Below are 23152 nucleotides of genomic sequence, written 5' to 3' on the forward strand. Positions count from 1 at the left end.
ATTATCAAAAATATCATGGAAGATGTACAGGTGGACTTCTATTTAACCCTAAAATAGAAAACTGTGACTTTCCCGAGAACGTTGACTGTGATGATAAACCAGTTCCTGGTTGTAAATGTGAATCTGAATCTGGTCTCTTCCCTCACCCTCACGACTGTACCAAGTTCATTCACTGTGCCCACTGGCAACCACACATCAAGGACTGTCCGTCAGGGCTACATTTCAACAAAGTTCTAAAAGTTTGTGATTGGCCAGAGAACGCTTGTTGCAACGGTAAGGAAATAACGAAGTTCAGTACAAGATCTTGAGCTGTTATTATAAATAGCTTATTAAAATTATATTACATAATATACTTTCCATAAATAGCATTATATGTCTGAATTACTTTCGTACGTGAATGTAGCGTAAAAATAAATTGCGTATTATAAGAACTTATTTGAGAATTAATATATATATATATACTAATATTAAAGTCTTCATAGAATTCAAAACCAACATATAGACTATTTGAGAAGGATTAATAATATTGCCTTTTTTGGTTTTAGGACCATGTCCAACACCAATTCCGCCAATTGGAATATGTGACCTGTGTGAATGTTGTTTAATCCCTGACAAACTTGACTGTGCAGCCTTCACCAGATGTGAAAATGGAAATTCTTACAGCGAACGCTGCTCTCCTGGCCTTTTGTTCAACCCGAAGATTGAGAACTGTGATTTCGAGAAGAATGTCGTATGTAATAAACCAGGAGTGTGTCCTGAACCAGTTGGTCTTTTCCCACATAAAGACTGCACTAAGTTCATCCACTGTGATCATGGAGTTCCTCATATTAAGGACTGTCCAGCAGATCTGCACTTTAATCCAAAATTGAAGGTCTGCGACTGGCCCAATAGAGCTGGCTGTGGTAAGCTTGATTTTAGTGCTTTATATATAAGGGAAAAAAACGAAATAACTTTTTTCCACTTTTACCATCATATGACTTGTCTAACACAACACCTTGGATTTAACAGAAACTTCTTTTATATATTTTACTTTAGGAAATCCCATAACACCAATTCCACCCGACCCGAAGCCTTGTCCAGACTGTAGCATTTGTGACTGCTGCTTCATACCTGACAAAAATGACTGTACCAAGTTTTATCGCTGTGAATTTGGAAAATCCTATCATGGCCAATGCTCTTCTGGCCTTGTTTTTGATGAAGCTCAACAGACTTGTATTCATGCTAAAGATGGAAACTGCGGGAATAATGATAGATTCATTTGTCCATTGCCCAATGGCAAGTTTAAAAACAATGACGACTGTGGTTCTTACTGGGAGTGCAGTAATGGCTTCGCTTACTTGAAGGAATGTCCAGCCAATCTGCACTGGAGTGAAGCCCTGCAACGTTGTGAATGGCCCTGCATTGCTCGATGTACCAAAGTTTCAATAGGTATGACATCGCTCAGTTAATAATTTACACATTTAAGGTCCAAAGTTCTTATTCGCATGCTTTTACACTTATGTGTTGTAAAATCTGAAACGTACAACCAGGCAACAATAATTCGATATTATGTAAGACAACTAAGAAACTCACTAAAGGTCAAAGTCAGTGCATATTCTTCACAGAATGTTAATCCAATTTGTACTAAGAGAAGGAAAATGTACAAGAAATACACTGTGAAGACACAGCAAGATGTAATTAATGTTAGTACGCGGTTATTTTTCGATTTCTTTTTAAGTATAAAGAATAATAATATTTTTTATTGCGAATATTGTAGGAGGTCCTAAAATAAATTATTAGTAATTAAATAAAATTTCGGAACAGGGTTTTAAACAAGATCAAGACAGAAATGGTATCTTTTTCTGTACCTAACTGTTTTCATTCTCAAATAGTATGTCCTCCACCGACTTCAATACCACCAACGAAGCTCCCAGAATGTGACTGTGATGGTTGCTTCACTCCTCACCCCACAGACTGTGATTCTTACTATCGCTGCAAAGATGGAATTCGTGTTAAATACACGTGTTCTCCTGGGTTGTACTTCAACAGGCACACCAAAAAATGTGACTACAAAAATAGTGTCAGTTGTTACAACTTCAAGTGTCCGAGCAAAAACGGGATGTTTAAGAACGAAAACGACTGTGGATCGTTTTGGCATTGTTCCAATTATATTCCATACCTTAAGGATTGTCCGGCCAACCTACACTGGAGTGTGGAGAGACAAAGATGTGAATGGCCTTGTATCGCCAAATGTGATCCTTCTGTTCCAAGTAGGTCTTTTGTGGCTGACTTCATTTACATGTGCGCTGAATGTACCTTAATGCCATCATATGTTTTTATATGCAAGTGTGCTTTATTAAACGTTTTTAAAAATGAAAATTATTTAGAACAAACCAAAAGCTGATAGCTGTTTGTAAGTAATGTATTTATTACGACTTTTTCTGTACTATAGTTTGCCCAACTGAACAGACAACAACGGTAACTAAGCCTGTTTGTGGGTGTGATGGGTGTATGACACCTCACCCGAGCATCTGTTCAGCATACTATAGATGTAAAAATGGTCAACGAGAACTACTCTACTGCCCTTCTGGTCTTCACTTTAACAAGAACACCAAAGTCTGCGATCACCCAGAGAACGTTCGCTGCTGGAAGTTCATCTGTCCCCTTCCTGACGGGATGTACAAGAATGATGACGATTGTGGTAGCTTCTGGCACTGTTCTAATGGAATTCCGTACATCAAAGATTGTCCTGCAGGCTTACATTGGAGTGTTGCCTTAAACAGGTGTGAATGGCCGTGTCTTGCCAAGTGTGACCCCACTGTTCCACGTGAGTATATGAATATCCTGTAGAACTGAAATATGGTTATTGTAAGTCAATTACTGGGGTTGTTCAAGAAAGTATAAATTTATTTAAACTTATTTTCATAGACTGTTTTCAGGTTTTACTGTTAATCATAAAGATCTACAGAGATTGTGCGCAATGTACCCTTCACAGGAATCGAAGCCCACATTTTAGCATTACATATTTTCACTGTTAACGCTGAGCCACCTAGAAAGCACTGTTTAATGAAATAAACTATAATTTAAAAAAGTTTTACTTTAAATATCCTATTATTAGTCCCCAGTGGCATACAGCGGTATGTCTGCGGACTTACAACGCTAGAATCCGGGTTTCGATACCCGGGCAGAGCACAGATAGCCCATTGCGTAGCTTTGTGCTTAATTACAAACAAACACTCCTATTATTAATGATAATTACAAAAACAACACCAATGTCACTCCAAAACAGTTCAAGACTAAAAAAAAAGTGGATTTCTCTTTTTTTATTAACAATTGTTCTTTTCGAGTTTGAAGACTGTCCTTAAAAAACTAATAAAATACACATATGCATATTTTAATTGCCCCTAGAAGAAAATGAATATAAATGAATAATCCTCATTCAATGACTGATTTTCTTACTTTACGTATATTATAAAATAGCAACAAAATAAAATAAAATTACTTTAATCATATTACTCTGAAATTGCTTTATGATCATCACCTATTGAATAATGGTTCCCTTCAGCTTGTCCTACGGAATCTACTAGTATCCAGACCACCCAAAATCCATGTGGATGCAGTGGTTGTGTAACACCTCATCCCACTGACTGTTCGGCCTATTACCGATGTCAAAATGGACGCCGAGAACTACTCTATTGCCCACCTGGTCTGTACTTTAACAAAAACACCAAAGTTTGTGATTATCCAGGGAACGTCCGTTGTTGGAAAATCGACTGTCCAAGAAACGATGGTATGTTTAAGAACGAATTTGACTGTGGAAGTTTCTGGCACTGTTCGAATGGAATTGCCTACCTGAAAGATTGCCCTGCTGACCTCCATTGGAGTGTGGAGAAAGAAAGGTGTGAATGGCCTTGTATCGCCAAATGTGATCCTTCTGTTCCAAGTAAGTTTTCACTAATATGTTCACAGTTAGTAAAAACATCGTTTTCATTACCTACTACTTTGTTTATCATGCTAGACAAATATTGAGGACGATGTTAAAGTGTTCTTAAGTATTCCATGTATTTAATCATATAAATTGTGTCTACACCGAATTTTTCCTCCTCAGCCTGCAAACCAACCACTACACTAAAACCTGTAGATCCCTGGTGTCCATGTTCAATGTGTGTCTCCGAAGATCCATTCGATTGTCGAGCTTATTTCAAGTGTAACAATGGAGTCCGAGAAACGAAGTACTGTCCTAATGGTCTGTATTTCAATAAGAACACCAAGGTATGTGATCATCCAGAGAATGTTGATTGTCCAGATGTTGGAGATCCCAGTCTCTGTAAAATGCCCGTAGGGAAATACATTTTCCCTGGAGATTGTAACAAGTATGTGGAGTGTATCAACGGCATTGCCCTCGTCAGGAAATGTCCATGGGGGCAGAAGTTTGATAAAGATAAGCAGCTGTGTGTTTCTACTGACGATGGTTGCGGTAATTACATAAATTCTATTTCGTTAAATGTTAAATAAAGCATTTCCATAATTACAAACATTCTATACAATTTTCAATTGATTTAATGACCAATAATATAAATATTTTTTTAAGATTGTATATAACATTTTTAGTAACTTTATTCTAAAATGAACTCGGACTTACTGAGAGTTTAGATACGTATATATATAATATTTAATTACTCTCTCACTTTCATTGAATTTTCATTTATAGATGGATGGATTAGAGACCCGGTTTGTCAAACCCTAGACGGACTCTTTTCTAAGAAAGACGACTGTACCAAGTTCTACCACTGTTCTAATGGTATCGCCTATCTGAAGGATTGTCCTGCATCTCTCTACTTTAACCCTCTTCTCAAAGTCTGTGATTGGCCAAGAAACGTCCACAATTGTGGAGTTGACCCAGGTAAAGCTCAGTAACATATTTCAAAACCTTTAGATTTCTCTCTGTTTCAGTTTTATCAGTTAAAATATTATCAGTAAGTTAAATCAGTAGTGTAATACAAAAGTAAGGATAACAACCATAATACTTAGATGAATGATTAACTTGAAGTTCCAGATCCTGACCCAACCTGTATCGTTAACCCCGACGTTAAATGTCCTTCCTGTGCATGTCGGGTGGCTGATCCTCATGATTGCGGAGCCTTCTACCAATGTACAACTGAGGGTAAAGCCTGTAAAAAGACTTGTCCAACTGGTCTCAAGTTTAACCCTGTCAAGATCCTTACCTGCTAGAGTACAATCACAGTTGTCAGGTAAGTCGCACACCCTGTGATTGTACTCTAGCAGGTAAGGCTGTGATTGTACTCTAGCAGGTAAGGAAACAAATATTTTCTCCTTCCTGGTTTCTTGAATGTGATAATTGTATTTAGTATCAGAGGAACACTTACAATCAGTCAACCTATATTTCAATAAATTCTAGTCAATACACATTTAACTTTTCTCTTTTCAGGTGAATTAATCTATAAACTTTTCTATTCAGCTTACTGCGAAGAAATTTTAGTTTTGTGGTGATCTGGTTTATGATCTATATTCTCTTAGTTTGATGGGTAGAAATGACTTAATTAATTTTTGCTTTTGATTCATATAGTTTCTTTACAGTCGATCAGAAGAACCATTAATTTTATAGATATCCATATCAATGACCAATAGGAAACCTCAATAACCGCACTGTAGCTTGTATCCTTTTAGTTCTATTTCCATATGCTGTTCCGATTCTTTGTTATCGAGAGCAACTCGTGTTATTGAAATAATAGTTATTATTTTGTGTTAGTTAGCATTTTTCATAAAATCATGTTTGCAGGATATATATATAATAACGATTTACGTTTCAACATTAATAGAAGTATACAATAATTAACTCATTATTATAAATATATATATATTTATACAATATTTTAGAGTATTAGAGTTAGTGTTTCCATAATACCATCGAATTTCCTTAAGTTTACCAAGATGAGTTACCCTTCAAATATTCTATTGTTTTAATTCCAGCTTCCAGTGAAAAACAGCATGAAGAAGATGGCGATATCTGCAGAGGCAAAACCAGTGGACTTCGTCGAATTCCATCTGACTGCTCCAAATTTGTTGAATGTGGTCCAGAAGGAGCAGGAAAAGAACAAGCCTGCCCTCAAGGGCTGTACTTCAATGAAAGTATCCAAAGTTGCGACTACAAAGAAAACGTCAATTGTTAACTATGTTAACAATGAACATGGAAGTTTGATTCACAGCATTTGTAAATTAATAAAATGCGGAGTTATGTAATTATTTCCGAAATGAATATGTAGAAGTCTATCTTATTCTTCTTCTGAAAAATAAAGTATCAGCAAGCATTTAAATATTTCTGGCTGTGTAGTATTTTATTTCCGATTTGTAAAGTCTTATATAATGAAACAGAAGCTCACTTACTCTACCGTTAAAATATAATTATTCTCTCCTGATAAAGGAAGAAATATATTTAGATATTTCTGGCTGTGTAGTATTTTATTTCCGATTTGTAAAGTCTTATATAATGAAACAGAAGCTCACTTACTCTACCGTTAAAATATAATTATTCTCTCCTGATAAAGGAAGAAATATATTTCTAACATACAAACATCAATACTACATTCTTAGCCTGGCATGGCTAGGTGGTTAAGGCACTCGACTCGCAATTTCAGGGTCACGGGTTCAAATCCCCGTTACACCAAACATACTCGCCCTTTCAGCCGTGGGGGCGTTATAATGTGACGGTTGGTAAAAGAGTAGCACAAGAGTTGTCATGGGTGGTGATGACTAACTGCCTTCCCTCTAGTCTTACACTGCTAAATTAGGGACGGCTAGCGCATATAGCTTTGCGCGAAATTAAAAAACAAACAAACAAACTACATTTTTACAAATTCGCTGTTGGTGTGAAAGCTCTACCTTATTTCTAGGATTATTTAGTTTTGAACGATATAAATTATAGTAAAATATTTCTACAATTAAAATATATTTCTTGTAACTAAGAAATAGATAATATAGATATTATTTTTAAAGTTTTTCATTGATAAGTTTACAAATTTTTAATCTTGAGTATTTTAGTATTAATTATATTTACAGAAATTCATACACGAGTCCATTTATATATGAAAACATGAAACTAATTGTAAAACTAACACACTTAGGTTAAAAAATTAGTAACATTTAAACATTTTACTTTTTATAATTCCATGGATATATATATTTGTCATAATACAGCAGAAATGATTTCACTTTTTTTTTCTGAAGTTTACTAATGATAAGAAATACAAAGTGTAAATATTTAAATAAATATATTAAATTAAATTGTCTTTTGACTTAAGAATAGAATCTAGTTTACTATTCTTAAAATGTGGATCTTTAATTTTGTATACTTTGTTTATTTGATGGTTATTCAATAAGGACACATGATGACTCTTTAACTGAAATTCTATATTATGTTTTAATAGGTAAATTACCTATGTAATAACAAAATGTGTTTTTAAGTCAAGAATTAAAACTGGTTTCCCATTTTTCTCTAAAATAGTGGTTAAACCTATTTCCGTTTCCTTTTCTTATAAAATTCATAAAAATTTTAAAGGGGCAAAAAATAAGATTATTGGTCCATCAAGAATGTCCTTTCCAGCTCCCAACTATAACCACCCCTTACTACGTATTTATTCACCCAATCTTTTCTTGAACTCGGTTAAATTTTCTGCCTCCACCACCCATGAAGGAAGCTCATTCCAAAAGCCAACCACCCTGTTTCAAAAGTAATACTGTCTAAACTGCAGACGACTCCTGTGCTGCCAAAACTTCAATTTATAACCCCTTGTCCCAATGTTTTCACTGCTAAACACAAAAACGTTTGATGGATCTGTATTATCAACACCCTTAATAATCTTAAACACCTCAATCAAATCCCCTCTTACCCTTCTCCTCTCCAGAGAAAACAAGTTTAGAGATTTTAGTCTTTTCTCATAGGACAATCCCACTATCTCAGGTATCGTCCTAGTGGTTCTTCTCTGAACCTTCTCCAACAATTCAATGTCCTTCTTGACGAAGAGAGCCCAAAACTTTACACAGTACTCTAAATGAGGCCTTACAAGTGATCTATACAGTGAAACAATAATATCCTTTATCTTGTATTCAATATTTCTATACAGTACACTGTTTAGATGACTTAAGTGATTTTTCTATCACAACACCAAGATATTTTTCTTCAACCACAGTATTTAAAGTATTTCCATTCAAATTGTAACAATAATTTTAATTTTGAAAACCTACATGAACCACCTTACATTTTGGACAGTTAAACATCATCTTCTACGTATTGGCCCACTGCATCAAATGATCTAAATATCCCTGTAAATCTGCAGCATCTTTGACATAGTTAGCCATCCCAAAAATCTTAATGTGTAATTTCAATATTTTGTTAGTTATTCTAGAGTCAATATCATTAATATAAATCACAAATAGTAGAGGACTCAGCACAGAGCTCTGAGGCACATTTCTTGTAACTGTGATCCAGTCAGATTTAACTCCATTTATTACTACTCTCTGCCTTTTACTCTACAGCCAATTTTCTATTCAATATGATAACATTTTCTCCACACCCACAGATTTTATTTTTGTAAGAAGTTTTTTGTGAGGCATCTTATTAAATGGTTTCTGTAAATCAAGATAAACCAAATCCACAGTATTTCCTTCATCAACTCTTGAAGTAACATACTCAGAGAATTTCAGCAGATTTGTTAAACAAGATTTTCCCTTACTGAAACCATGTTGGCTCATTGACACTATACCAAACTGCTTTAAGTGGCTCTGCCATGCAACTTTAATCACACTCTCCAAAACCTTTCCAACTACTAATATTAGACTAACTGGTTTATAATTGTCTGGACAATGTTTATCACCTCCTTTAAATATTAGACTAGCACTAGCCAACTTCCAAACTTTTCTCTTACAATTTCAGAACTTAAAATGATATATTTTACAAAAATATTTTCCCCATACATTAAGTGCTCTGTTTGAGGCATAATACTTGTACCTTCCTTCGCAAAAACTGAAGAGAACATGTAATTTAATAAGTTGAACGTCTCATAATCTTCTGAGATAAGCTCCCCACTATCATTTTTAAGAAGCCCAATTCCTATCCTCATCATATACCTAAACAATTCCTTATTGTTTCATTTAACTTTTTCAGCCAACTCTCTTTCATATACAGTTTTTTGCCCTTTTAACCAGCTCTCTTGATTTTCTATAGTCCTCCAAGTTCTTATTCTTTCCAGTAAGTTTATATTTCTTAAATCTATTATGTTTATCCCTAATATGATCTGTTAAACCTTTACTAAACCATACTGGCTTGTTTCGCTCTGTTGCTCTTTTTTTCCTTGAAGGAATATATTTTTGTACAGAATTAATAAAAAATTAATGTATATATAAATACAGTACGAATCACTAAAATAAAATATACATAAAAAATTAACATTCAAAGCATTAATTGAATGGTTAGCAATAAGTAGACATGAGCATAGTCCAATATAAATATGTCATTAAATAAATAAATAAATTAAACGAAACATCGTTTTTCCGGAAAGTTTTTTAAATGGAAAAATAGTTTTTACTTTTCCCAGAAGATGGCAATAAATACAAAATGACGAAAAAGAAGAAGCCGGGTTGCGATACTCGTGGTTGGCAGAGCACAGATAACCCATTGTGTACCTTTGTGCTTAAATTCAAATAAACAAGACGAAAAAAATGTTTTGAGATAGTGTATATCTGTATATCTGTTTTCAGGCAAAAGATGGCGCTAATTACAATTCCTGACAGCTCGTCGTTTTAGGCAATAAATTAGTCAAACTGACTAAAATATTCTAAAGCATTCATATATTGCAAAAACCGAAAGGTAAATAGCAGCAATGATAGTAGACGAAAATGTACAGGTGTAAACCTGCAACGTATTCGTTATGCTGTGCATGAAAATAATATCCAAAATATATAGTTTTCAAGCAGAGGTCAATAGATATAGCAATGTATTAATTAGTTATCGCAAAATTACAGTATACTGTTGCGTCAGCGAGGTCACGTGACTAGTGTCACGCCACTTCTCTCGAACTTTCGTGAATGCCCTAGCATTTACTAGATATATGTTTGTCTGGTATATATATAAGACGCTCACAACGTGACGGGACAATGTGTGTAGGTAGTGAGTAATTGATTTACAGTCAGAGAGTATTGTTGAAGTTTGTTATAGCGTTTGTTTTAGCGCGAATGTTGGAATCAAGTGTATCGTAAAGTTATATTCAGAAAGAATAAACCAGTTTTATTAAGTAAGGACTTGTGTCGCTAAAGTTTCGTCGGAACGAAGTTACGAAAAGTTAATTAACAAACGGAGACGTAACAATACGTTGTGTGTATATATTATGATACGATAATGTACACGTAGTATACTTTTACCAATACCCAATCACCTATTGATGATCAGAAGTAGAAATATGATACTTTTACCAATACCCAATCGCCCATTGGTGGTCATAAGTAGAAATAAAATTGTTTTCCTAATACCCAATCACCCACTAATGATTTTACTAATTAGTTATAACAAATGTTGCATTTTATTTGTGTATAACTCGAAAGATAGGTTCAGTACTGTTGCGTTATTTCGGTCCAATGATATCACATGTGTCAAAATTTTAATATGCACAAGAATGCAGATTCGGGAATGTACACAGAGTTTTTTGAGACAGCAACGGAAAGAAATAAACACAAGTGAATAAATAATACAAAACTGTTATTCTCAATCATTCTGCTCATGCTCACTTGCTACATTGGCCGACTTACTGGTTGATTAATTAATGTTATCTTGGGCTAACCAGTGAGTGCAAACGGCTACATAGCTTTCCATATATTACATATTCACTTTTCTGTATTGTTCCTTCTATAAACATCAAAATAAGGAAATCACGAACTTATATTTTAGAGTAAAGTTTTGTTATTAAATAATAATATTTTTACACTAAACATGACAGAGACAATATTCTCAGTAATACAGTAAGTTATAAATTCCAAAATACATTAGCTTTGTGTATGATTTTACCTGACTTCTTTACAGTCAGGATTCAGTTTTCCTAGCAAGCGAAGTTTTTGTTTTAGAATTTATTTGGAATTTAAGATAAAGATATTTTAAACAATGTTTAACTGCAACCTCTCCGGCTCTGAACGTTCGCATACATACCGTTTTACCCCTGGGGGGCATCCAATAATGAAGGTTTGTTTGTTTGTTTTGAATTTCGCGCAAAGCTACACGAGAGCTATCTGCGCCAGCCGTCCCTAATTTAGCAGTGTAAGACTAGAGGGAAGGCAGCTAGTCATCACCACCCACCGCCAACTTTTGGGCTACTCTTTTACCAACGAATAGTGGGATTAGCCGTCACGTTATAACGCCCCCCACGGCTGAAAGGGAGAGCATGTTTGGTGGGACAATGGGTTCGAACCCGCGACCTTCAGATTGCGAGTCGAGTGCCCTAATGTGCCAAAATTCAACAAAATATATATAGTTATAGTATTTCACTCAATTCACATTCTTATCTAACCACACAAAATCGAATACTTGGTCTCTAAGCTACGATCTTTCTAAAAGTTTGTTTAAAACTAAAAACCATCTCGGGTAATGTTGATATTGTGAGTATTCACCCCACCTTCATATGCTTTAATTAATCATTCCTGTTCATGTATTTGTTAATATAATTCTCAGCAATCAACAAAATATTGACTTTGGAAACATATTCGAAACTCAAATAAAAACAAAACATGTTCAAACATGCTTATTGCACGTGCATTTTCTTTAAAACATAGAAATGTAACTTATCTTTTATTAGCATGAAACAACATAAACAGTACTCTGAAAAGTGGCTTTAAAAATTATTTTCCTGCTACAGCATTATATGAAAATTATGATGAAAAAAATGTTGCAGTAGAAAATGTTTTTGTTAAATTTTCACAACACAAACACGCAAATATTATCCTGCATCCATAAGAATCGCTCTTAGTAGGCCTTAAACCTGTACATATATTTGCTTTTGGTGTATATCCTTTTATTTTATTCGTCTTTACATATATATGCAACGGATGGACAGACATTAATTTTACCAAATTATATTTCTCTGCTGGAAGAACGTATCGAAATTCGACAAAATATATAGAGTTGTGATATTTTAAAACCACAGTAAAACTAAGGACTATCGAAAGTTACTTGTAAACCAAATCTTACTTGTAAACACCAGTTTCAATAATTGCACCTTCACGGAAATAAAGTTTTAACCGATCGAATAGTTTTACCCTAGACAGAGCTAAGTAGAGCTAGATGACCGTGAGAAAATATTAGCTCAATTAAGTGCAACCCCAACAGACAGATAAACATGATTTTATTGTAGGATAAGCCTATAATGTATCTTAATACTGTTTTTATTTGGCACAGCAATTTTACACCATTTATCACTGGCTGAGCTATTTGATTGTTTTTGTCATTTGCCAAATTTAAAACAATAGTGACTAAATTCTAATTTTATATTTTGTCACCATTGCATAAATTATATCTCAAAAGTAGTTTGTTTGTTTCTTTGAAGTTAAGCACAGAGCTACACAATGGACTCTCTGTGCTCTTCCCACAACGAGTATCGAAACCCAGTTTCTAGCGTTGTAAGTACGCAGACATACCGCTGTAAAAAAAATGAACTGACCCAAGTATTAAATTTATAAACTAAATACTTCATTGCGTATGCTTGCTGTCTATTACAAAAAAATATCAATAAATTTAACTTTTCACAAAAGCTAATCGAGCGTTTCTGTACATAAACATCATGAGCTACGCTATATCTGTCAACTTTTTGAATATTGTTATATCTTATAGGCACCCAAACTTTTTTTTTCCTGTATAAGTGCTTCTTCTACTAAACGCTTTCAAAGCACGTGTTTGTATTCCAAAAATAAGTCACTTGTTTAGACATCCGGACCACAGGAAAGTGCAATTTAGAACATGCCGCTCGAGCCGAGGGTGAGCGGTAATAGCACCAATTTGTCTTATACGTTCTGCGTCAGTAGTTCAAATAAATACAGTTTAAGTTTACGGTGAATCAGTATTACAATTCGCAAAGTATAATGACATTTTCCAAAACTCCAGTTTCTACACGTAGACGTGTCTAAACATGTTGCTTAAAAAATACCAAAGTGAAAAACAAAATGTGCATTAGCCATTTTTTTTTGTTTCATACTGGTCCAAAATAGAACTTGTTCTAAGTAATAGATTATTTAATATTGATGTTTTAAAACTTAACAACGCAAAATGAATAAAATATGCTAAAGTAAGATTATACTCCTCCATTGACAAACATTAACTAAATTTATCTATTTAAATTGTTAATCAATGACGTTCCGAACTAAAACTTTTTATCAAACTTTAAACTTGTTTGTCATTATTAAAATAATTGTCTTTTTAAACTTTTATTAGTTTAAAACGATATATGAAAACAATAATCATATGTCAACAATAAACTTGTACAAAATTATGATAATGTTATTTTAGAAACTTCTATTCCCAGATGCAAGCTATAATAACTTATCAAAATTTAATAAATAAGAAAATATTTAATAAATATATACAGGATAAAATAAGTCAGAGGTCAACAAGTTATTGGCGTATATGGTGAAGAGAATGAAACGTTTTTCTCATTTTACAGAAGCCCCCCAGTGGCACAGCGGTATGTCTGCGGACTTACAACGCTAGAATCCGAGTTTCGATACCCGTGGTGGCCAGAGCACAGATAGCCCATTGTGTAGCTTTGTGCATAACTACAAACAAACAAACAAATTTGGGCCCGTAAGACACATCTGCGGCCAATGACAGTCAATTAATTAATTACGTGAAACACTGTGAAAGGACATTAAGAGCTGAGTGTTGAAAACTGATAACAGAAAGCACGACACGTCTGCGGCCAATGACAGTCAATTAATTAATTACGTGAAACACTGTGAAAGGACATTAAGAGCTGAGCGTTGAAAACTGATAACAGAAAGCACACTTACTGCCACTATTTTTCCGCTACCTTTTCCTACAAAGTCTCTCTGACCATTGCACAGTGTATACCATATTTTAAGTATACACACATTAAGTTCTTAAACATTATAAACAAACCTTTGGCGAGGTAATAGTGAATACTGTAATAATATGTTATGTTATAAATGAATTGTGTGAAAGTTAGAATTTTTGTTTTATTCAGCATAGCATACACCCCCGCATTTTTTTAAAGTTCATAGCTTAGACAAAGGACGAGCACCTCAGCTTGTGATGAATAAAAAAGCACTTATGTTAATTCAAAGTTTAAATTAGAGGCTGAACACAATATATTTTGAAGCGATTTTTAGTTTCACCATTACAAAAGTTTAATCACATGCTGTAATATTTAAAAAAAAACTTATATAAACTTCATAAATGGTAATCCCCGTCACACCAAACATGCTCGCCCTTTCAGCCGTGGGGGCGTTATAAAGTGACGGTCAATCCCATTATTCGTTGGTAAAAGAGTAGCCCAAGAGTTGGCGGTGGGTGGTGATGACTAGCTGCCTTCCCTCTAGTCTTACACTGCTAAATTAGGGATGGCTAGCGCAGATAGCCCTCGTGTAGATTTGGGCGAAATTCAAAACAAACAAACATAAATGGTAACACTAAAGACGATAGAATACTTTAGCAAATCAAATGTTTCCACTCAACGGGCGTAGATGTTATTAAGGCAACTTCCTGTCAAACCATCAGTATGTAAGACATCTAATAAACTCTGCATCCTTCAAGTTAAAACGTTTCACGTACTTAAATACTCTAATTCTCCTGCGTTATCTCTTACATTATTCAAGCAAAAATATTTCACGTGCCTAAATACTCTACTTCTCGTGTGTTAAACTCTACATCCTTCAAGCAAAAGCGTTTGATGTGCTTAAATGTTCTCCTTCTCCTGTGTTACCATCTGCCGGAGGTTTACCTTTTGAAGCTGAAAAAAGAAAATGAATTTATTCTAATAGCCAGCTTTTCCTCACAGTTCTTAAATCACAACTTTAATTTGTTTCTTCCAGTTGGACGACAAATTCCTAAATTTATACAAACCTACTTAGTATATAAAGAACTAACATCTTGTTCACACTTATTCCGTTATATAAATAACTAACATCTTGTTCACACTTATTCCGTTGACTATAAAAATGTTCCTGAAGTTTTTGTGTTTCATAAAAATTGTTTACAAACCTACTTAGTATATAAAGAACTAACATCTTGTTCACACTTATTCCGTTGACTATAAAATTGTTTACAAACCTACTTAGTATATAAAGAACTAACATCTTGTTCACACTTATTCCGTTGACTATAAAATTGTTAACAAACCTACTTAGTATATAAAGAACTAACATCTTGTTCACACTTATTCCGTTGACTATAAAATTGTTTACAAACCTACTTAGTATATAAAGAAGTAACATCTTGTTCACACTTATTCCGTTGACTATAAAAATGTTTATGAAATTTTTGTGTTTCATATAAATTTGTTTCTTCCAGTTGGACGACAAATTCCTAAACTTATACAAACCTACTCAGTATATAAAGAACTAACATCTTGTTCACACTTATTCCGTTGACTATAAAAATGTTTATGAAGTTTTTGTGTTTCATATATATTTCATATATATATATAGGTTAAACTACCAGGTCAGGTTAAGAAAAGTCAGCTAAAAAAATAAATGTACCCCTGTTGATATAAAAACTAATTTTATCTAACGACAAAAGGGGAAATCAGCCACCTAGCATGCACTTTCAGTCATAAGAGATCTGTCCGACTCTTCGAAACGAAAAATGGGTTTAACTGTTAATATATTTGAGTTTTATGGTGGAAGGAGGGCAGTAGCATCATACCTTTAACCTGGACTTTCCGATAGGCACTCTTCACTATACTACTCTCTGCCAGTTCTGATTTCTATAATGGCTGTGCAAGTCTACGAAGTCGTTATATTTAACTAGAAACTCTGTTGAATTCTTTATGGTATTTGTAACTTAACAAGATTTGGTCAGCCCTAGAACGCCAGCGTGAGGTCACTATAAGGAATCTCATAAATAATGCAACTAATGTCAGTGCATAAATAAGCGTATATACTGAAGTTTTTATAATTTTCAATTATTTGTATTATGTAAAACTATAAACATATGTTTCTTGTTTGTGGGGTCATCTGGGACCTCGTCTGGTGTTTAATGATTGAAAATTTAATGCTGGCTTTCTATGGTTAAGTATATTTATCGAATTACATATAGTAGTCCGATTTTAATGATTGAAAATTTAATGCTGGCTTTCTATGGTTAAGTATATTTATTGAATTACATATAGTAGTCAGAGTTGAGCAGTGGATTCTTTAATACTGCTATCACTGACGGATCACATAAGGAAAAAAATTAAATGCACTTCAAACTTAAATATATATGGTTTTTGATGTTGTTGTTGAGCACATATACATAACTACATATTGTGCTATCTGTTCTGTAGAGACCAAGTGTATTGAAACCCGATTCTTGGCGTTAGAAGACTTCAGATCTGCCGCTGAGCCACTGCGAACTGTGCATAATGTACCGTTCAGTTGAGTAGCGTACGTTTTATCTCTATGAGTAAGCCTTATTTATTGCCACGGTGACAGAACTATGGAAAACGTCATTTTTATGTTTACAAATACTGTATAAGACGTCAAACTAAAACTATTGGTAATACTATTAGTGAACGTCCAGATAAATTTTAATTTACTTATTGTATTAAATCTAATATATATATGTGGTTCTGTTTTAACATCTCAGGAATGTTGTAAAAGAAGGTAAATCATAGATATCAAATGTTTAACATCAAGATCGCAAAATAGATAAGAACTTTGAATTTAATAATAACATTTTAAAATTATGTAAGCAGCTGTTGCCCAGTACACAAACAAAATATATTACTGACCTTCAAATGATACAAGGTCCTATGCTTACGTGGATAGTTCGAGCAGTGCCTTTGCACAGGGGGTCAACTCGAAGGGGGGAGGGCGCCGATTGTCCGATTGACTAACAAAACGAATTAATGGTTTGAGTTGAGGGCGCCGAATTTATATGTCGCACAGGGCACCATCAAACATCGTTACAGATGTATGCGTGTCACATGATAACCTACACTCCAGTTCTTACATTTACTGTTATTAATATTATACGGTAACGTGCAGCATGTGAAATTATCATCTTATAAGTTATTGTTTTACAAAATGTTGATCAGTATTATGGTTTTTATTGCGGTTGGTCGAAATATATGTGTATGTGTGTTTATGATGATGTTAGACAGGATTACTATCAATCGGGGCTGAACATGGCCTAGTGGTTTGCGTAAACTCACTCTGTAAATCGGAGGGTTAATGTTCGCGTCCCGTTACCTCAAAAATACACTCAGCATTTTTGGGCCGTGAATGTGCTACAAACCGATAAGTTAGAGGTAACCTAAGAGTTGGCGGTGGATGTCATTTGCTAACTGCTTTTCCTTTAATCTGTAAGTTTACAATTAGGGAAGGCTATGTGCAGGTAGCCCTCGTGTGGCTTTTGCGAAATTCTAAAACCAACAAAAAAATATGGGCGTCCACAGAAATTTCTCCAGGGGGCAAAGTATAATATATATATATACTGATTCTCATTTTCCAGGGAGCAAGTGCCCCCCCTTGCCGCCCCCACCCCGCAAATGCCCATGCAAACAAATACTCTTCACCATGATCCAGTAGGCAGCGTGGGCGTTAATTTCTATAAGAGCAAAGATAAACAGAAGTTGGTATGCTCGAGAGATTAGTAGTAATAGACATAGAACTCATATATTCTAGCCAAATGGAAAGTAAACTCGTATTACGGTATTGAATTTTATAATTATAGTATTGTACAATTCATCATAAGTGAATATTGAACATTTAAGTTGTTTTTGTTTTTGATATAAACCAAAAACGTTTTAATTCTACAACGCCTAGTTCAGTCGTCTATCAAACTTGGAATGCAATATCGCTATATATATTTGTTAACCTTCTGACTTAAAAGCGGAAATTATTATATGCGTCATCAGTTTGTAAGAATTTGTAGAAGTTGTTATTATTCTATTAAGGTGAATGTTTAATACATAAATATCCGCCCTTATCAAGAGATCTTTCCCGTACTAGACTTCTACAATTGTAACATTTAAATTAAAGTATTAGAGCCTAATGATAACTATTGTTTTTATGCAGTAGTCTATGTCCTTAAAAGCGAGTCTTATAGCAGTCATGAAGCCCTTTATCCTGCTTCTATTTTAATACCATGTCACATGATTTTGGTCCTGTCCTTTGACAACCTAGAAAGGCTCTTGGAGTTTTCACGTTATCCGTTTCACCCATGCATTTTTTCTTCGCACCACTGACAACAATTACACAGGTTCACGAGTTTCTGAAGTTGCGGAAATTTGTTTCTAGTACGTGTACAGAGTATGGATTATTAAGTGACAGATACAATTTTTTTCTAGTACGTGTACAGAGTATGGATTATTAAGTGACAGATACAAGTTTGTTTCTAGTACGTGTAGAGGGTATGGGTTATTAAGTGACAGATACAAGTTTGTTTCTAGTACGTGTAGAGGGTATGGGTTATTAAGTGACAGATGTAAATTTTTTCTAGTACTTGTAGAGGGTATGGGTTATTAAGTGACAGTGGTTTTTTGTTGTTGTTGTTTTTTTGGGGGGGGCTGTTAAGGGGTTGCACAAATTCACAAAACGTTTTTATGGTACGATCTTTAATATTCCCTCATAAACAACGATTCATTTAAGCTACTTTGAGGCCATATAAATGTTTGGTTAAATATGAGAACACTTTCTTACAAGGTGCCCTCTGTATTACAACCAGTAAGACTAAAAGTGAATCTAGGTAAATCAGAAACTGTTTGATACAATACAGCAGATACAACCCACATAAAAATACATCCCAATCAGTTTAAGATAATAATCACAAAGAAACTATTATATTTTTAATTAAAAAATCTGTATTGACATATTAGAATAGCCAGTATTTAAGCATACACTTGTACGTTATATTTATTTCATAAGCTTGACTAAACTAGACCAGACTGAATCTTTATGTGGGGGAATTATAATGTGACGGTCTACTTCACTGTTCGTTGATAAAATAGTAGCCCAAGATTTGGCGGTGGGTGTTGTTGACTAGCTGCCTATCACTTCTAAATTAGGGACGGCTAGGGCAGCTTGTAGCTTTGCGCGAAATTCCAAAAGAAATGTGCCAGAATTAATTTATGGTAGGGAAATGGAATTCTGGTAAACACACGAGTTTCAAGGCCATCATTGATACCAGTAAACCTGCCATTCCAGCCAGCAAGCACTTTCTTCATACTGGCAAATAGTAACAAACTGGATGTGAACAGAAAGATATGTCTCTGACTATGTCTATGCTATACGAACCCTAGGATGGAGATTCCGGTTGTAGATCTTGGGTTTGACATTCGCATACTGGGTTTGGACATACTGCAAAAGCCCTAATCATACTTTGCCTAAGCAATAGGTTGATTGAATTTTGATGAAAAATCCCTCCAGTGCTGGTCAGGACTGACCCAGGGACAGTATGCTGCTTTTGTGTATGTAGTGAAGAGAACAACAAGTACCTCAATTTACATAATCGTGGTTTACTATGGACTAGATCGATGATTCAATGCCAGGTACCACGGCTGTTGAATGTCCAGAAAATAATAGCTTGATTTATAATAAGTCCATCAAGAAACAAAGTCCCAATGTTGGTCTGTAGTTATAGACAATCAGTTATCTAGCAGCTTCCCACTGAATGGTCATTAGCATGGCAATCAAAATAAAGGTCGCCAATACTAGCTATAATGTAAGGGTTGCTTCCTGAAAATGAGTCAACCTGAGATTATTAGCTACTGATTGCAGTAGCAGTCTAGATTAAACAAATTATCAGTACTTTGGTAACCTTCTGACTCAGTAAACAAATGTATTAGTTAAACCTGACAGCCAATTGGAGAGAACAACAATCACCATATAAAAACAGGTCAAATAAGTCATATTAAAACTACCTCACTTGCTTCCCTGGAACAGAAAGGATATAGCCAGTGCTGAGATAACATGGCTGTTAATGTAGAAGATGGTAGCAACAGACTCTATGTTGACTTCTGCTGGACAAGCACAGTGACATACGTTAATACCTTTCTATTACTATAATCATATGCATTTCTGGACGTGTTGAAGACTCTAGTTTGACTCTAGTCAAACCGGATAATGACAGCAGAGCCAGAAGTGCTTTCAGCATATGGATGGTTTGTTTGAATTCTGAGTGATGCCCCTCAGTCCATGTAATACTCTTGCTACTTTTCAAATACACTTAAGGTGCTGCAATGGGAAAGATGCCTGGGATATATATATAGAACATCTTAGTATTTTGCCAAATGTTTGGGTCTGCTGATATGGACCTGTCAATGGTTTTAAAGCATACAAGAACTGTAGGGTTAAAGCTGAAACCAAGGATATGTATTTTCATTCATATATCACTAAAATGTCCTGGTCATATTGGTTTACTGAAAGCACCCATCCTTGTGTACTGGCAATAGTATAGGGAGTCAGAGTATTGTTGTCACATTTATAGTATGGGACAGAATGAGTGATTTGCCTGTGCATACTGTATGCTCACTGATCCTGAATGCCAATATTGCACAACAAAGAAAGAGTTGCTCATAGTTATATGTAATATTTGTGAAGTACTACTGACACTATTTGTACAGAAAAAAGTTTACCCTCAGTGTAGATCATGCATCACTGAAAGTACTGGTGAACTTTCAAAATCCAAAAGCAATTATTACACATTTGATCACAATATTACAGGAGTGTGATACACTTATACAGAATTGGCTGTGAGTGCAATATAGAAATGCAAATAGCCTCATTCATTGGAAGTCCTGATCCAGGACACCGAGTTAAGGAAAAAGTCATTTCTATGTTCATGATACACAGATACACTGTAGGAGACTTAGTGCCAAAAATCTCCACTCAAGAGCTCCAGGAAGAACAATTGTGAGATCCATAACTGACATGGATGCTCCTTGCCATGGAGCAAGAAAATGCACATCTAGTGCAGATTGGGGGAACTTAATATGAATGCATGCAATCTTTGGTACTTACATCACGATGTTATAGCACTACTATCAACAACCTATACACGGGAATTTACCCATACTCACTTGTGGTCTCTTCATCCTCCCCTATTTGCAAAGGTAGATTCTTAAAATCCTACATAACACAAGAATTGGAGGTCATCAAGGCATTATCCAAACTAAAACTACCATCTGACAATGAATCTATTAGCCAGGATTGAATTATGACATTTAGAACTAGTGCCAAAACTTCACCATGTATGCAGTGCAACAGAAAAACTGGCCTAGAAAGGACATAGGACATATTCTAGCAAAGAACTGATAATTCTCTCTTCAAAAAGAATAGAACTGGATGCTGCTGGTCCCTTCTAAATACCAAGAGAGGTAAACAATATGTTCTTGTCTTTACTGATTACTTCACCAATTGGGCTGAAGCTTACACATTGGTCTACATTTTAGCGCAGTCCATCACTACGTTTTGATGCCTTCAAAAGGTTCACTAATCCAATCAGGGAATTACTTTCAACAGCTAGTTATTCTCTGAGTTGTGCGGGGTGTAGAGTATGGGGTAGTGTGCACTTTACCATACCACCCCAGTCAGACATTTGGTGGATTGGATAATTCAGTTTTCTTGTTTGTTAAATTGTGTACATGAGGGTTACCTATGCTCACTGTCCCTAATTTTTAAATGATAGACTAGAGAAAAGACAGCTAGTCAACATCATTCACTACCAATGAATAGTGTAATTGACCATCACAGTATAACACCCCTATGACTGAAAGTGTTACCATGATCAGTGATGGGATTCTAACTTACAACCTGCAGACTTCGAACTGAGTACACTAACCAACAGGCCATGCCAAGGAGGCTGGTACAAACTATCAAACATATGCTTGAAAATTCTGTTAATCCTGATCCAGCTAATTAGGATGAATAATGGTCATGTATCATGATGCCATATCATGCAATAGAACAGAGATTGATTAGCTGTTTGTCTAAGATGTTTTTTTTGGGTAGAAAATAACACATCCTAGTTTTTGCATCACAATAATGTCCACAATCTTATGTAGATTGTTTGCGAACAGTATTGGCAGAAGTGCACGATTTTTCATGTCAGAAATAAAAAAGCAGCTATAAACAAAAGAAATTTTAAAACAAGAAATCAAGGAAATGATTTTCCAGCCTGAAGACTGGGTATGACAATAGGACATACCCACAGTGCTCTGGTTGGAATGGTCCCAACCTAGTACTTAGACAGGTTGGTACTCTAACCTATCAGACATTCATGGGATTTGTGCAACAGGTCCAGCTTGTGCCTAGCTGACCCAGGAGTCAGACATCAAAAATGAACCCTCTCTGCATGGGCATCCTCTACTGTGCATGTCACGAGGTTTTTAATAACTTACATTCAAAATTTTTGTCTACATTGTACCGATTAGTATAGCATAAAATCGTAGCCAATAATCCATATTTTAATAGTATATAAGTTTAAATACTTAATTTTATAGGGCATTATTTTTAAAAATCAAGAATTTGCCCTAGTGTGAGAAATGTGACATTTTTTCTCTATGCATCCCATCTTCTCTATATTATTCACCACCCTTCCAATAATTTCGAAATTTAACGTAAATCAGATTGTGATTGCTTAGACAAAAAGAACATAATGTTTATAGCCTTCAATCTTGTTTGGTTACAGAGCCATCAAATAAAAAATCAGACCCCTCTTGCTGCACCAACTTTTCACATTCTCTTGTTCAGGATTTGTTAATAGTTCTTTCTTATGTTTAACAATATATCATTTATAACCAATAGAAAGCCAAGGTTTTCATCTATCAAATTACATCTTATATTGTTGTTTTCTGAACCAAAAATTGACAATTTCTGTTTTAGTACAAGTTCGTTCCCTCGGGAAACATATCAACTAGCTTGAATGAATTTGTAACGACTTTTGTCAAATAGTTAGAAAGCC

General features: G+C 34.8%; 1 protein-coding gene across 1 annotated transcript in view; it reads left to right on the top strand.

The window, feature by feature from the left end:
- Positions 1–6316, top strand: part of LOC106473456 — a 10469-nt gene extending 4153 nt beyond the window's left edge. Inside the window, exons 6-16 of the mRNA XM_022401890.1 lie at positions 3–273; positions 546–902; positions 1036–1428; positions 1872–2249; positions 2432–2806; positions 3545–3922; positions 4088–4456; positions 4691–4882; positions 5030–5223; positions 5271–5291; positions 5971–6316. Coding sequence (XP_022257598.1) covers positions 3–273; positions 546–902; positions 1036–1428; positions 1872–2249; positions 2432–2806; positions 3545–3922; positions 4088–4456; positions 4691–4882; positions 5030–5211 — 2895 coding nt within the window. The 3' untranslated portion in view covers positions 5212–5223; positions 5271–5291; positions 5971–6316. The remainder of the gene's footprint in view (positions 1–2; positions 274–545; positions 903–1035; positions 1429–1871; positions 2250–2431; positions 2807–3544; positions 3923–4087; positions 4457–4690; positions 4883–5029; positions 5224–5270; positions 5292–5970) is intronic.
- Positions 6317–23152: the final 16836 nt, after the last annotated feature.

The sequence above is a fragment of the Limulus polyphemus genome, unplaced genomic scaffold (genome assembly GCF_000517525.1).
Source record: "Limulus polyphemus unplaced genomic scaffold, Limulus_polyphemus-2.1.2 Scaffold6190, whole genome shotgun sequence".
In the NCBI taxonomy this organism is placed as follows: domain Eukaryota; kingdom Metazoa; phylum Arthropoda; class Merostomata; order Xiphosura; family Limulidae; genus Limulus; species Limulus polyphemus.